The sequence below is a fragment of the Camarhynchus parvulus genome, chromosome 5, assembly GCF_901933205.1.
Source record: "Camarhynchus parvulus chromosome 5, STF_HiC, whole genome shotgun sequence".
Classification (NCBI taxonomy): domain Eukaryota; kingdom Metazoa; phylum Chordata; class Aves; order Passeriformes; family Thraupidae; genus Camarhynchus; species Camarhynchus parvulus.
Window position 1 is genome coordinate 46,186,874 of NC_044575.1, and position 17,697 is coordinate 46,204,570.

Consider the following 17,697-nt stretch of genomic DNA (forward strand, 5'->3'; position numbering starts at 1 on the left):
GTTTCTCCTTGAAACATACATGCCCTATTGGGTTTCAGTGGTCACTGCTGAACTCACTAAAACATACCATACTGCTGAAGCAGGCAGTATTTCCCAGCCCACTGGTACAAATGATGACACTTATCATCCTTGTAGGGAAAGCAGGGTGACAAGATAAGGAACAAGCCTAGTCATCCCACCAATTTTTTTAACCAAATGACAAAAGTCATTTCAGAATGGCAGGGAGAAAGGACTGCAGCACTGTGGCTGCCAACAGGTTAGGCGTGGCATTTTGTAAGTGAACATTTATGGTATCATTTCCTTCCAGCACCATTAATCACTCCAGACATCACTTGTTCTATCAGCTATTAACCAGTTGCCCCAACCCCAACAAGAAGATAACTTTATCAAGGTTAGGCAGCAAGAGTCATCACCAAGCCCTACAACACACAGTGCCAAAGGTCTGCTTTCCAGAGAATCCTCTGAACTATTTCTTCCTGCTGTAACAAAGTACATTGCAGTATTACATGTATTTATCCATATCTAACACCAGGGAGAAAATTACAGAAAGTACAAAGAATCACCAGCATGTTAAAACACATAGATTTCAGAAAAGGACATCTATGTTGCTTGTGGCCAAAACATTCAACTCAAAATGGGTCTACTGAAACACTGATTTTTAGCGCATTACTGCTCTCTGAGGAGGGACACTCAGTATCCATGAATGTTTGTGGTGTAGTCTGATGAGACAACCATGGGGCTTCAGAACAACAGGCAGGACCATCATGACTTCACAGCTCAAGATTTAGTATTCTGTATTTTGCTACAGACATGTCTCATTCACTCTTTTTTTTCCTCCTCTGCCAGTGGCACTACGGAGAATTCAGTTTCACGAGGTAGTGCCTCAGGACCCAGACCAGACATGCAGAGCCAGTGTGTAACAGAGGGAAAGAACCAAAGATGCCTTTTTGACGAGAAGGAAGAATGGTCTGTGAGGGATACGATGAAGAACAAAAATAAGCCTGTTTCTGAGAAGAAAGGATCAACTTCAAATTTTTCCAAGCAAGGAAAATTGACTCAGCAATATGAGACAAGACATATTACAAATCTTCACTAACTGGCATCAGAGGGGAGAAGATTAAACAGCTCAACATGAACTGAACCTGCCTCCAAGTCCTGTGCCTGACTCTGCCAATTACTTTCCTAGAAGTGCCATTAGATCTGGAAACATGATTTTCTCCACTCAACAGATCAGAGAAACCTCTCAATGTGTGTACATCCTACTGCCTGCATAGGTCATACTCTGACTGGGGGAAGGAGCAGACTTGTGCTTTGGTTCCCAATTCACAGGAATTATTTGACATGAGTGGCAATCACACCCCAGTCAAATTAGCCCAAGCACTGAAGCTGGGAGGAAAGAACTACAAGTAGAAATATTCTGCTTGGAAATAAAGGACACCTCCTTCAGTGAAACTCAGTCATTTTGAAAGCCATTCCTAAAAAGCAATAGTTGTCTTCCAAACAGGATTTCTTGCTGCAGACAGACAGAACACTAACTAGCATTTCTGTAGTATTTGGACAGTATGGAAGTATCAGCAGCTTCTGCCTGGATCATATAAAGCACATAACTCCTTTTGAGCAGAGTTAAATTCCATCAGTACAAAACAAGCCATTGTTTCAAGGACTGAACACTGAACCCAAAAATGAGAAAACGGAAGAATATCAGACAAGAGAGGGTTTGTTCTACAACACTGTGCCACAGATGTGACCAGCCCAGGTGCGTATTTTATCTATTATCACACTTATTTCAGTGTGTTTCACATGCACTTCTTCCTCCTCTCTTTGGAACACGTTCAAGAAAAGTCATCGCACCAATAGCGATGAACAGCACTTTATCCGGTCAGTATCAGGAGATATGCTATCAATTCCCAGGTGCAGCACATTAAGGCAGAGGAAACATCTTCTGGCATCTCTGACACCCTACTCACACTGAGCCTCTATATTCAAGACATCTGCACGCATTTAGATGGGTGCTTAGACCTCCCAAGTCATGACTCCCAAAATAATAAATTGACTTCAGGCTACTTAATGCACACAAGAATGGTTTCTAAGGTACCTTCTGCACTATTAGAGATTGAACCAAACCAGCACTGACCTCAGGAGAGGTCAACATCTCTGCTCTGAAACAGCACCTGTATCATTCCCAGCATATTTGTCCAAGGGGGTTGCAGAGGTCTCAAGAAAAACAACTCCACTACCTACCTGCACAATTATACTGTCTTTTTCACTTACCCATCATCCCTCCTGGGCACAGTGGAAGGCCACTACTTTTTCTTCTACCTAAAACAGAACTGGGGAATATGCTTGGCAGAAGAGGGGGGAGCATGTGTTGGTGTTTTTTCTTTCCTACAACAGCTTTTCACAGTAAAGATGATCTCCAGCCTCTTCTTTGTGCTGAACAGCACAGTACAATACACTGTATTTACAAAACCTCCGATTCTTCTCACTTTAGGGCATTAGGATTCTGCTCTCTTTAGGGCACTTCCCAGCTGACTGCCCTTTTCTCTGAAATGCCATGCCCTAGACCAATGGCAGTAGGTGAGGCAGCGTTATCAGGGCTGTGCAGAATGGACACATTACTTCATGTGCCTTGCAGGCTCTGTTCCAACTCATGTACCCCAAGATGACATTTGCTTGAGTTTTTAGGGCTTTTTTTTGGCAACACTGTCAATTTGTATTCAGCCTGTGATCTGAAAAAGAACGCAGATCTTTCTCAGAAAAGATGTCACCTGACCAGGCTTATTATTGTTCCCTGCTGCATATCAGTTCCAACAGGTTGTGGTGACGGGATGTGCCATAAGGAACACACAAACTTCCTGAACCTGAGGTAAATGATTGCTAGACCACAAAACTGAGTTGCTATGAAAGGGTGATTGTTACAGCCACTTGTGTTGTCCAGCAGCTGCGCTGTGTTCCCATGAAATGTTTCTGCAAGCATAACACCGTAAGCTTTGTGTGAGAAGAATGCCTGTCAGTAGGTGCTCTCAGAGATTAAGAAAATGCACACATATCCAGCTCTTCTGGAATGTGAAGTCTCTATGCATTACAGCAAGAAGGAGCAGGAACCCAGAAATAGAGTAAGCATCTCTTCCAAGAAATACACCCTTCTTTGCTACTATGTTCAACACTTTCTCATGGCTTAATATAATATCTACCATTAGTCCAGTTGTCTTTGCTAAGAATTGATGTCAAAGAAACTTACCCACCCATCTAGCCCCCAGTTACTTCTCATGATATAGAATTTCAGACTAACACAACCAACAATGGGAGCTATTGATCAACACACATACGTTTTATTTTTATGGATTTTAAGGTTGTAAAAGCTAACTGGCACAAGCCAGATATTCAACAAAAGTAGTATTTAGGGTTTTTTGTGGGGAATTGGGGTTAAAGAAAATCCCCTGAGTTCTTCCTGGAAAAAATATGTAATATACTTCCTGCCTGCTATATAAAGAAACAGATTAATTTAATACCCTCAAACCAACATTATTCTTAAATCTGTCTTAAAATTCATGTTTAGGTTCTTGTGCACAGGTCATGGCACACGAGGGACCACAAATCAAGTTTAGAAGAGAAAAAGACAACCATACAGATCTACAGCACTGACAACAGTGCTTACTATTTTATGGTAGATTACTACATAGTGTGATTTCTCATGTGCTAAAATAAGACTTAACTATGTCACAAAAATTAAATTGATAGAAGCTGAAGAATCAGTTTAGCCTAAAGACAAGGAAAAAGGACCCAAACAAGTTCAAGCCACACGGAAATTTATATCAGGCATACTAATATTTTGGTAGGAAAAAAAATCATTGGTTGCTATGTTCAGCAGATTGACCTGGTATCAGCCTCAAAATAGCTTCATCACAACTCAATGAAAAAAGCCCAACAAAGCAACACACCACAGTGACCTATCATAAGCAAATTGTCTTCAGCACAGTGACAGATGCACTGTTAGAGCTACATACCCAAAATTCTGTGCTAAATCCCAGGCCTGCTGAACTGATACAGGCTACAATTCAAGAACATGGCCTAAAGTTTCGAGAGTCTTCACCAGTGCATAGCACCTGGAAATCCAAACTGGACCCAAACAGCTCAGTTTCCTGCATGTCAGGGGATGCTATCAGTTTGCCATGGATGATCTCACAAGGAGGGAAGATGACAATTTGGCTTGCTCACTAAAAACCAAGACAACTGGTCTTTACTAAAAGGCATAACTCAATCAGCCTGCTTCTACTGCCTTCTGTGGGCAGAGTTTCTCAGCATGTCTATCATTTCCCGAGGAACTTCCTCCTCCCAGATGCTTACCCTGTTTTATGAAAAAATCAATAACAGCAACAAAATCCACAGCAGAATAAAATCCTAACATAAATAATCTGGTCATTAGAGTGTACAAGCACAGTTCTTCTCAGTCAAATTGTGGGATTTATTATGACACAAATTACATCTTCAGGCAACTTTTCAACTCCTTTTCTATGTCTTCTACATGCCATTAAAATAAAATTCTGACTTTTTATGTATATAGATACACAGAAAAGCTACCACATTACCATGCAAACTTACAAGCTGCACTGGTGAATGCCTTGGTCCAAAATAACTGAGAAGTAGCTTATCATTTAGAATTGGGTGACTTTAAATTGTCTCCTCTTGGGTGAAGTGTATTTCACTTCACATCACTATAACTTATTCATATTGCCGTGACCTTACTGCCTCATATCTCCAGAGCTCCCAGAAGAGCCCAGAGTAACAGCTGACAAGCAGCACGACTGCCAAGGAAATGGAGGCTTTTACAGAGCAAAGAAACATTTGTAAATGGCTGCACCTCACTAATCTTAACTGGTGCCAAACAAACACAACTCATTTGCTGAGTAGATCTATGCATTTTTACACATATATGACACTCCTCATATGGCACAAACAGGAGTCTTTTCATTCACAATGTCCACAGAGACCCAGCAGCAGGCATATTTTACAAAATGATGTCATGGGCATCCAAGAGTCCTTACCACCATCTGACACTCACACAACAGCTCTCCCATCTCTGTAATGGAATGTGGCATCTCCATTTCCCTAACCTCACATTAGCGTTCATGCACCTGCACAGTGACAGCCATTCCAAGGTCAACGTGAGCATGGAACTGATTGGATTGAGAGCCTTTGCCAACTGCATAACCATTAAACCCAGCTTGAGACAGAAGATGAGACCAAGCAGCTAGAGAAAGGAGGAACTATTCTTTTCAGCAGCAGCAGAGAAACATGACAACATCACAGCTGCACACTTATATCACAGGCTCTTAAATTCTCTGTTAGGAATGCCTAGAAACCTTGCTTTACTTTTCAGCAGGGCATAGCTACTCCATATTTTGACAACAGACAGCAACCTGAAGTCTCAGACTGTGCCATCTTAGAGGAGCAGAACATAAAGGTTCAGAAGAAAGTCCATTTGAGATGCACCAACCAGACATTTGCATGCTGCAGTCCCACAAGGACCCTACACTCAGGGAACAGCAGCTGCAGCATGTATGCTGGAATGCACACAATTCCAAATGCAACACAAAGCACGGTGTTCTAGCAGCTTTACTAAAAGCACAGGACAACATGGCAATAGTAATAAATTACCTGACAGTATATGAAACATGTACCAAGTTCCAACATGTACCACACAAAAGAGCTCAACCCTGTATCACAACTCAAACAGGAATGCCTTCATATCAGAAAGGCTGAGACAGAAACTCTCTTCTCACCACTGAAACTGTACTGATGCGTGGAACAGAACATAGAAGTCTTGCTCCAATGTCAGCTTACAAAGCAGCTTATACAGAGAAGAGCTGCTGGGAAAAACCAAAAACCACCTCAGGAAACAGACTAGAACTGAGGACACACCTCATCCCAAAGGAATGCCTTTGCCACAGTGCTTCAGATATAGCAGGGAGAATGACTAACCTGGCACTGGGGAGCAAAGTCACATCCCTCTCTATACACAGTGGCAGGTTCAGCCAGAGGATCAGAGTGAGCTTGGCCGATCTTCAGTCTCCCTTGAGGGACACCAGATACAGGCTTGAAACCAGGCTTCCCAGGTGACAGGCCAAGTGGTCTAGCCTCCAGGTCAACAGCTCTTATGGCACTATTCAGAAATCACTGATTCTCTGCAACAGGCCTGTGAAAACACACTGCCTTTTGGCTCATCACTCTGCTCAGAACTCCCAAGGAGATGTAGAAGCATTAAGGTCTGCACTGGGGTGTAACTCAACAATTTGGGATCACTGGTCTGGGCTATAAATATGAAAGTAGATACAACCACAGGCACTACCTTTATCTCCACAAATCAGCTCAAGTAGGACATATCTAGTCTGTCACAGTGAGGACCAAACATGCAGGTGAACTCAAACACCTTTGGTAAGAGGAAGATTCCCTTGTGGATAAAAAGATTAGGCAAAAGTCCCAAGACACCGTGTTCAAGCAGAACAGCTCTCCTGTCAGTTATACAGAAAGTTTCAAGATGGATACAAACATGACGAAAGTATTTAAGGTTCCCACCCAATATTTGTGGAGCAGCAAGCTGAAGCCATGACTGCCCAAAGCTTCTGGTCCACTCACCCTGGCTAGTGTCTCATCTCAGCTCAGACAATCTAACTTAAAACCTGGAGCCACGCTCAAGAAAGCAGTCTAGCCCTTAGAGCCTGTCTCTCAGACAATGCTTTGAACAGATTTTGAAATGTCTGTCCATGCCTCTTTAGGATGTCAGTGCTTTGCACAAGAAGTGGCTGCCCTGGCTAACTGTAAAGAAATAAAGATTCTCCCTATCCTAATAATTCCCCTGATTTAAACCCAGCATACTTCATGAGTTCATGAGGAGGCTCCTCTTACTTTCCTGGACTATATAACTGCTTCATTACAAACTCTTACAAACAAATCTGAACTTTGTAGTCATCCAGAAAGTATATCCCTAGGCAACAGGCAAATAAATTCCAAGTAGCAGTCACCATAAAGCACATAGAGTAGACAGACAGATATATAGTCCACTCTAACACATGAATCACTGTACAGGAATGAGAATGCTTGTCTTGTTTTTTATCATACACAAGATTTCTAGTAAGATGTATGTTAAGCTTGGCATGACTTCTTATACAGCAAAAAAAAGCTTACAAACACACAAGTTATCAAGTAGATATTATCCATAAAATACTTGAAATCTTTGCCTAAATGAATGCATCTTCCCTTTGGTGTCAGTAGAAGTCGCTAGGAATGAAAACAGAGCATCCAAGATATCAGCAGAATGTGGTCCAATGACTGTACTGATACTTAAACCAAACATTTATCTCTGCTTGTACAGAAATGCTAATAATGCTTCTAAAAGTATCAAAGCATGTATGAACAGCCATCTCCATCCAGTGTCTGTAAATGCTATTCAAATTGAGCTTAGCCTGTACAGGATGAGGTAGCCTAATTTGCACCAAGAAATTAGTAAAGTGTAGCAAGAGAGACACTTTGGGGTCAATTTTCATAGCAGCATAATGACCCAAAACTATTAAGAAAGTTTGTACAGTACACAAAGAAATTGTAGATCCACGTTTCGTAACACAAGTGTAAGGAATTTCTAAGGTAGAGAGAAAGGAAGCAAAGCACTTAGTCAAAAAGAGAAACAAGGATAACGGAGGAGAAAAAGTCTCTTTTGGAGATTGCTAAATATAACAATGTACAGAACATAATACCAAGAAGTTTTTAATGGATTTTCTGAGATTCACTATGGTTTCCAGGCATGAAAAACAGCCTATATCATATCTCAAGGCCCTAAAAAACTTTTTGTGTGCCTAATAGAGGTAAAAGTGTATTTTTGAGCACCACGAAACTAACCTAAAACCTCATACAAGGGCAAAATTTAGCATTATTCATAGACAAGAATTTTGCTTGGAGAACCCCATAAATTAGACATTAAACCAGAACTTGTGGCCCTTTCTATACTTTAAAAAAGTGTAGTAAGTTTTGCTGAAGTTTGACAGAGGGAATACAGAATGCCAAATACAAAAACGGATGTAAAAGTTTGTCGCTTTCTTGAAGCAGTTTTCTGCTCTGCGTCCTTCATCTTCACAGAAAGAAGCAAGTGCCGTCAACAGAAATTTCACAGGGACTGGTGCTTTTAGCATGACATGTTTTAAATAAAGTGTATTTGAAGTCTCATACAATATATTCTGTAAGGTTTGCAGCATATTCTTCAATTATCAAAACTGATTTAGTCTCCTTGTTATAAACATAGTATTAGAATGAAGTAATAAAAATTCAGCACCCGTAGCTGTAATGCATGTGTCACAAGACCTTGGACCCACACATGGAGTTTAAACTCCCAATTAAATAATAAAATTGTGTAATATACTGCAAAAATTATCCTCTAAGCTATTCAGATAAAGTCTAATTACAGCTTATCAAACTAACCTTTACCTCTGGGACAGCACAAAATAGATGCATAACTCGGACAGTTATACCATCTCCAGATGTCTCATTCACATCCCAAATGAATACAAGCTTACTCATGGGTTTGCAGACCCTAATTTTATGTGCTTTCACAGAACTTGAAGGAAAGTTCTTCCCAAACGTTTGACTCTTTCTAATAATAACTCGTTGGAAGCAGGTCCGCAAAGACCCCAAATTGCCCTATTTCAGCGGGAATACCAGAGACCTCTCTAGAAGCAGAGGGCAGGAATGTACCCAGGCGGGCAGTAAGGCGGTGCTGTGCCGGGCCCTGGCACACCCACGGGGACGCTGCACCATGCCGGATAGTGTTTCCCTGGAGCGCCCGGCAGCGCCCAGGTGAGCGGGAAGCAGGAGCGCTTAGCCCGGCCCGGCGGCAGCGGGGCGGGGTGCCCGGGGCACCGCAAGCGCTGCGGCCCCGGTCCCGGCGGGCAGAGGCGGCTCCGCGGAGCCACGCAGCGAGTGCGGTACGCCCGAGGGCGGCGCGGACCACGGCCGACCACGGAGTGTCCCCAGCCTCATCCCGGGGCCGCCCCGGCGCTCCCCGCGGCGAGGGCCGCCTCCTTACCGGCACAACTCGGCGAAGGCCTGGAAATTCAGTTTCCTGATCTTCTTCTCGCTCAGCCAGTATCCCACCCGCTTCCCCTTCAGGAAGGTCTGCATGGTGCCGCCCCGCGAGCAGGCGACCAGTCCGGGGCGGCGGGGCAGCGCGGCTGCCGCTCGCACTCGGCGCCTGCCAAACGACGGCTGGAAGAGAAGCGGAGAAAGGAGGATCAGCCGGTTCCCCGCGGCGGCCGCTGCTCCCCGCCCGCCCCGCTGAACCGCCGAGCCGAGCCGCGCCAGGGGCAGCCCCCGGCAGGCGGGCAGCCCCGACAGGCCCTTCCCCGCACCGGCGGGCAGCTCGCCGAGGCACAGAGAAGCCGCCCCCCGCACCAGCCCCAGAGCGCCCAGCCGAGCAGGAACACCGCCGCTGCCGCCCGCCCCGCGGCACGCCCGCACGCACGGACCCCGCCGCCGCCGCCGCCGCTGCTGCTGCTGCTGCTGCGCGGCCGCGGCGCTGCTGCTGCTGCTGCAACTGCTCAGCTCCCCATTTGCCCGCTATTCACAGCCGCCTCCACTTCCTCCTCCTCCGGGCCGTCCCCTCCGCTCCGCTCCCACCCACCTCGCGGGGCGGCACCGGGACGCTCCCGCCCCGCCGCAGCACCGCGGGGCCGCGCCCGCCCCCCGGACTCCGCTCCGCCGCCGCCAGGGGGCGCGCGCGCCGCCGCCTTAAAGAGACAGCGCCCCTTTCTGGGCCTGGCCCGGCCGGGGCCCGGGGGCGTGGCCCGCGGATGCCCCCAGGGATTTTGGTTTCCTAGGGAGGAACAGTTCTACACAGTACTTACACTTCCTATGGGTGCTCTTGAAAGTACTTGGTCAGTACATCTTTCACAGAAAAAATGTTCCACGTAAACATGAGTCTTCACTCCAGAGCCTTCTTCCAGCATTTGCAAGTATCTGCAGGGATTAAACAGAGTTTGTAATAATAGCTGTCTGATAATTAACTTTATTTTTGCAAGAGGCAGAAGGCAGGCAATGCAAGCATGAACTGACATTCTAATTTTTGGATTGTGCATCCCTAAATACTGAGGCAGCTGTTCTGTGCTTCATTTTAGAGGAAGAATCTTTCAGTCTGAATTACTGTGCTGTCTCACAGCAAAGTATCATTTCCCCGTTTTTGTTTTTCCCCTTCATCTGAAACTATCACGATTTCAGCCTGAACATTTTTCTGTGTCTCTCCAGGAATGGAAAGCACGGCCTTTACAATAACGATGTCCTTCACAGAGAGATTGGATTGCAGTACCTGCAATCCTGAGCTGAGGTGCAGATGATGCTTCTGTGATGACGCTTTCTGTGAACCAGCCCTAGAGCCCTGTGCAGTGGGAACTGCTCAGCGAGTTCTGCTGACTCACAGTGCCACAACAAATGAGGTTTTATAACTTCAGCAGAATACTGGAAAATAAAAAAAGTACTGGTAGATATATCCATGTGGAGGAAAGGGTGAAAGCCCTAAGAAATATGAAAAGGGTAATTGATTTAGGGAGTTGGTAGAAAGCATTTTACATTCCTGTCATTACTCACATGAACAGTGCAGTCATCTTGACCCAAGGGTATATTGGAAAACAGGCAAGGAATGGAACCACCTGCAAACATACCAATGGTTTTTGAAAATTTATATCATAGTATTTTTCTCCATTTGTGGCTGCTTTGAGGAATAAATATCTTTCTTTTTCTCCTTCATCTTATTTGCCACTGCTATGTTCTAATCTTTATTTTACAGAACACTTTTTATCTTAATCATATTCACACATTTTTTCAGTTTATTAATTAATGTAATTAGAATTAGTAAATGTATTTTGATAGTATGGTTCCTGTTGCAGAATGTTTCACTGGTATTTAAACATTTTATGGGAGCATAGTAATTTTGGAAAAAATTGTAACTCAAAAATACAAGACTTTATCAAACATTATCATATTAATATAAGAATCCTGAAACAAATTGACTTGGGTTTCTTGTTATGAAGTGTTTTGTCTTGCCAATATCACTGCTTTATTCCAACTATCATTTCACTGGACTTATTTTAGACTTTACTAAAATTTGTATCAGTATATTAAGCTCAAAATTTGTATTTGTATCAGAATAGAATATCAATATATTGAAATATGAAATTATTGAAGCCAACTTCCAAAATTATTTATTTCTGATTTTTTTTCTTTTAGAAATATCACAGCTTCAGACCATCTAAAACACAGTCTGCAGAGACAGAAATATTTATGTACTTTTTTCCAGATGCAGGAGAGCAGGTTTTTAGAGGTGTTGTGCATTCCTAACTCCTGTGGAAATGAAGCACGTGCACTAAAAAGGAGGAATTTGCTTTGTTCCAATATAGACAAATTTATATGACATATATCAAAGACCAGGTTCAATCTTAGGAAGGAGAAAGCTGGTAAATGCCTCCATTTTAAACTATACTTCTTGAATCTTAACCCTTGAACAACTGCAGATGCAGGAAACATTTCACCTGATGTGCCTCTGTACTGCATCTTGCTGTACAATGTTGCTAAATAAATTACAATCCTCTGTTTACATTGCACAGCTTGTTCAGGCAATGCCAAACCTGTGACCACAGGAAGCCCCAGGGTAATATTTATGCAATTCCTGATCAGGAGCAAGCTGACTATTCCTGTGACTTTCTGTGGCGCAATTCTGTAAGCTGCAGCTCATGAGCTCTCCATGCTAATTAAAGGGGTCAGGGTTGATTAGGATCTTGAGCCCTCCAGCAATCAGAACTATCTTTCTCTTCATCTTAGCTTCAGCTACAGGCCAAAGCAGGTTTCCCTTGTTTAGCTGGAACCTCTCACACCTTGTCTTCTAACCCTTTCAACAAATACAGGGGCTCTGACAAAGCTGGATACTTGCAATGTGGCACAAGTTAGTGAAATTCCACAGAAATTCATTTTAGAATAATATAAGACATCTCCACTTAATTAGTTATCAAAGTATATTTTCTCAGTATTTTTTGAATTATTTTTTCAGCACTCGGCAGAAGTCACAATAGGATCCTTTGCAATGAGCAGAAAGAAGGTGGTGAAGTGATTTACCTTGCCTGCAGTTCAGGGCTTTTACTTTTATTTGCATTTTTTATTATTACAAGACAGTTGTTACTCTGCTGTGGATGGACAGGAGGGCTGGCTGAGTATCAGAACAGGTCTCCCCTTTCTCCAGTTAGCCAAACCACCAAGTCAGACCATGTGCTAACACAGCACTGCTGGAGTGAGGTTGTAGGTAGGAGGGAACACAAGGAAAACACTGCATGTGCTGCACTGCAGCTTCTGGGCCCTGAGAGAGGGACTCAAAGAGTAGTCCAGGTGCCACACAGCACGTGGAACTTGTCATCACCAGTGAGGCAGCCAGAGGGAAATGTATGAGAAGCATGGTGAGCTGCCATTTCCTCAGCTCTCTGCTACATCTACAACTGCTTAATCATTGCAAGATTCATCAAAAGGACAGATAGGACTTCTTTCCACAGCGGTTCACTAGAGGATGTGTGTGACAAAAGCTGAGTTTCTACAATTTAAGGTTGTTTTTTACCTAATTTCTGGCAAAACACATACCTGCAGCTATTGTCTGGAAACTTTTCTGAATGTGTTCTTGGCCAGCAGCTTTTAAATGACAAATCAGTGAAGGTTAGTCCTGGGGGTGAAAGCTCATTTCTGATTCTGAATTCAAACATACCACGGCTATCCCTTGCCAAGGGCCACACGACACCCGCCCATTGCAGGGCTCTGGTCATGGCTCCCAGCACGGACCCCTCTAGCACCTGATGCTGCCCAGCTGCTCTGCTCTAAAGGATTGGAGACAGCATAGCTGGAAATCAGGCCTTGCCAGCTAAATCAGGCCTTGTGCAGTCAGCTAAATCAGGTGTTGATGTTCAGAGCCACAGCCCCTCCAGAAACTGACATTTATTCTCACTTTCTGCCACACCCTCCTTCACGACAGTCCATGTGCTTATGTGGCTGTGCAAGAACAGAATAAGGGAGCCAGGAACTTAGATGGACTTAAACAAACCGAGAAGTTGACAACAGTATTTAAATCTTAGCCTAAACCAATTCCTTAGTCTGGATCACCATTCTTTTTCTTACCTGGTTATAGTGGCACAAGGCAGTGAATGGGTTGGAAAAAAGAAGCCAGGAAGAGAAGGCATCAAACTGCCTCTTTTGGTGGCAATCCTACTTCACAGCAGCAGCAGGGATGGGGAAGGCATGGTTCACCTCTAGTCCCCCACTCACCTGACAACCTATGCAGTTTATGCTTCAGTATTCTGATTTTATAAAGAAAAGAAGGATTAATGAGTACTTCCTGAGGCTCTTTGGTATTTCTGATCTTTCAGAGATCAGAAGAAGAAATTCAGCTAGAAAAGCTCAAAAGCCTTACAAAAGAGAGTAACAATGCCTGGCAGATGACCAGCCCATGCAGGGCCATTCAAGAATTCCTGAGTTTGCATCAGCCCCAGTGGAGTGCTGCTTAGATGGCTACCTGTCACACTGAGAGCACAGCAAGCTCTTCTGTTCCAACCATGAAAACATGATAACTAAGGGGTTTTTTGAAAGTGCAAGGAAATCACCTTTATGAGAAGGTACATCTTACTTTATATACAGCTCAAAAAGTTTTCTATCTTGAGCTCTGATGAATGTGTATGCTGCAGGAAAGTAAGAAAAGGTCTGGCTGCCAAGTTTGCTTGCTTGTCATGTAGCATGCTGGGGACAGACTCTGTATAAGCTCATAAGCCAAGGAAAGCATTTCATCAGTGAATAAAGAATTTAAAGACACAAAAATCTATGTGGCCAAGACAAAAGATGACAAAGTCCTGTGCCAGTATAATTATGTCAGTAGGAGCAGGTTTTTTTTAAATTGAATAACTTCTGCTAGTCAAAACCCAACTGTGGACACAGACACACAGCTACATTACTGTAGCTGTCTTGCCTTGTACTATGGCAAGCAGCTCCATGGAAATAACGTTTATGCAAACCCTGTCAATGCAGACATATGGGGAGATATACTCTGGTGGTTGCTTCAGTGTAGTTAAAATGATTCAAACTATATGTGCAAGGAAATCCTGAAGATTGTTCTCTGAAGGATTTGGGTGACCTCACAGTTTATCAAGGTTTGGATTGAGACTTGGATAAGGACTAGGCTGCAGTGATGTTTTCCACCTACAGTTTCAGGCTAAGAGAGTTATGTTGCTTATAGCTGTTTGTGATTTTTTAATCAGGTGGTTTTAAGTACCTATAACAATTCTGGGAGCATGCTTACAGCAAAATGAGCCATCTTACCACATATTTTGCATTGCTGTAATTTATTTTTTTTAATGTAGCTATTTTAATATAATGAATGTAAATCAGACTGACATGGACACATAACTCATGTATATAAATTCATATAAAGTGACCTGGACATATATGAATCCTACCACTATCGTCCCATATTTTGCTGGCTTATATCTGTCTTTGCTTCTCCTGGTGAGGACATGTTCAAGGTGACCTAAAGAACATGCCCTCATTCCAGTGGTTCTCCATTTCCATGAGTTGTTTTGGGCTACAGTTGAACCTTTTAAACTGCTAAAACTGAGAAAACAGGAAAGATACAAGTTCGGTGTGGGCTACACCATCACTTGCACTTTCTTCTCATGGCTCCAGTGATTGAGGACCCTTTCCCTGTTTTGTTTAAATGCTTAGAGTTCACCAACAGTTCACAGGCCATTGTGCTTGCTGATTTTGTACAGTCCCATCAGAAGATACTGGCTTTCCTCTCTGGGAAGGGCAGCAATTTCCATCTTTTTCAAAAGCTACCACAATGTATAGTCTTAAAAGTGCAAAAAGAATAAATGGAGAAAAGCATTTCCAAAGCCCATGCCAGCAGTATTCCAAAGTTAATTAACTTCAGTGTATAAAAGAAAAAACCAACCAAACAAAAAACCCCAAACAAACTAAATCCATGTGATAGTATCCCCAGTATATGAGGATGGAATGTTGTTGCAGAAGGGCACACCCCATTTTTGCCAGTGACACACAGAGGAAACTCAAGCTTCATCAACAAGATGTGGAAAACCTTTTGGAAACAACCCCAATCCTAACCAAAATGAGCTTCCCTTGGACAGACAAGAGTTCTTTTGGACATGCCACAACTATCCTGAAGTTAACTAAAGGTGCTTCTGGGTGATAATCTAGAAGCACAGTTGGGAAAGCCCTGCTTTGAGTCAGGTGCTGCTCCTCTTGTGCTCACAAACCTTTCATACTTACACACCAACGGTGAACTGACTTGACTCCTACTGACTACTCTCCTAGAGGCAGGAATACAACCTGTCTTGCTCCACCAGTCATCTCCCATCCTTGGCTTTTTCCCACTCAGAGTGCATTCCGAAACATTATCTAGTCCCCACACTCAATAACCAAGAGGCTTTTTCCCCCCTTTGCTCAAGTACCAGTCTCATATACAAAGATTAAACTATACATGTACATCTTCTCCACATTACCAACACTCTGTCTTGTAACATCCCATTTCTGCCTCCTACTACATGCTCTTCTGAAAGAAGAAGGTCATGTAGAAAAGAACTGGAAGTTCAGTAGACAAGTTTTAGAAAACAGGAGCTAATCAGCTGTAATGTAAAAGGAAAAAGGGAAAAAAACCCCAAGCCAAACCACCATCAACAAAAAGAGCTGGAATTAATCAACTGAGACCACAATTTGCTTATAGCTCTGAGCATTTACTAGATGCTCAGGCTTGTAAAGTGAAATAGATAGCTCATTTAGAATCACAAACTTTCAGACATTTTAGATTGCCTGGATCCTGTAAGACACTTGTAGTTGCATAGATGATAAATTCCATTAATACTTGTTGTATCACTGGGCTATTAAATTTATTATCTCACATACTCAGTGCCTGACAGTCTGTAAATAAAGCTTAGGCGATGAGCACATCTGAATGCAGGACTTGTTACAATCCCAGAGTGTCATTTTGGAGCTGCCTGCACAGGTATGGCTTTACAATCACTTTTCTGACAGCTAAAAGGGACACTTCCATAGGCAGGATCACAGCAAATATTCCTAGTGGTTCTGAACAGGCCAATTCTGTGCTTCATGTTAATGTACCACATGTACAAGAGCAGCCTTTAGAGTTGAACTGTTTTGAAATGTCAATGCTGCCCTTTGGGATTTTCCCTTCTCTCAGAGCTTCTGGAGAGGGGAAGGAATGTTAGTGACTGAATGGATGAAGACTGCTTGCCCTGAGCCTCAGTTTTCTGATGTGACTTCTGAAGAAAGCTTTTCACATGGATGAAAAGTTTGTCCTAACCTGTGCCTATAAAGGTTCCCATTGTGTGATAAGGAATGAGCTAACATTGTACCTATTCCCTTCATCAGAACCCAATTTCCATTACCCAAGTGCCAACTGTCCCAATACATATAGAAGCTCAATGTCCAAAAGAGGTCTATGTACTTGGTTTTGAAATTGTGCAATAAATACAGATACATACACACTCCCTCTTTTATTTACTTGGAGAACAAGCTAAGCAAATCAGAATGTTAGAGGAATGTTCTTCTTGAACTCTCAGAACTTTGTGTAGTGGTTATTTCTGCTCCATTTGCACCCAGCCTATGAAGTGGGATTCTTTTCCACATGGAGGCCTGCTAGGAGAAGTCAGACAGGTTAAGGAACAGCCTAAACCTAAGGAAAGCACTAATGCCACCATTTAGATGGCAGGGGCCTCAGGATGTGCCAAGGAGCTGTCATCAAAGTGTTACAAGCACTTAAGTAATTTTTCAGCTACTTGGACTATAGAGCTCTCTCCCGAAAATGGTTTTATAAGCCAGAAAATTAAAAGTTAACCCCAGATGTCTTGAGGGTAAAGCTGATAGTGGTTTCAGGTTAGATTCTGGCTACTCTGCAAACCAAAAGAGCCTGCCAGAAGGATTGACCACAATTTGTAGGACATCTTCTGAAGATTATGAAATCTGGATTGGGGTGGGGGAGAATAATAGGCATGTGGGTCTTGTCAAAGGATCTCGCCTATTCAGTCTTGTAAGAATTCAAACCTAAACTCTTTGCTAATCATCTCCACTTGCTATCAATGTCAATAGCCCCAAAAGACTGGTTTTCCCTCTCTCCACACAGCTGAGGAAAGGAGAACTTGGAGCTGTCACAGACTTTTCTACAGTTACAAAACTCTTGTGTTGCTGGCTAACATTGGTAGGGTTTTAGGGGCCTTATTTGCGCAGATTTCCAGAGAAGGGGCATCTACACCTTCTGTTCCACTGCTCTTTCTGACCCTCCTGGGTTAGGGTGGCTGCTCTCACCCACCAGTGCAGTGCTGGCTAGCCAAGTCTCTAAGCATTTTCACTGTGTGAAGCCACTCCAGGAAAGTATCAGGCTGCCTAATTTTACCAAGCTAAAGATTTTCCACTGCTTCAGAGGCTGTTTTGCCAAAACACTTAGAACTAGCACTTCAAAAACTTGCCAACAACCTGAGAATTATAGTTTCTAGCTAGTGAAAAAAGAGTGACAGAATAGAAGATGAAAAAACCTTGAAATGGTAACCTCTGCTTCAACACCCAGATAAGGATAGCTTTAAGTTTGCATCACAATCCATTGCAACA

At 43.2% G+C, this 17,697-nt stretch overlaps 1 protein-coding gene across 1 annotated transcript in view; it reads right to left on the reverse strand.

Moving 5' to 3' along the window:
* ITPK1 (inositol-tetrakisphosphate 1-kinase) overlaps positions 1–9,644 on the reverse strand; it is a 141,070-nt gene extending 131,426 nt beyond the window's left edge. The window contains exons 1-2 of the mRNA XM_030948771.1: positions 9,513–9,644; positions 9,074–9,252 (exon numbers count right to left, since the gene is read on the reverse strand). Of these exons, the coding sequence (XP_030804631.1) occupies positions 9,074–9,168 (95 nt within the window). The 5' untranslated portion in view covers positions 9,169–9,252; positions 9,513–9,644. The remainder of the gene's footprint in view (positions 1–9,073; positions 9,253–9,512) is intronic.
* Positions 9,645–17,697: the final 8,053 nt, after the last annotated feature.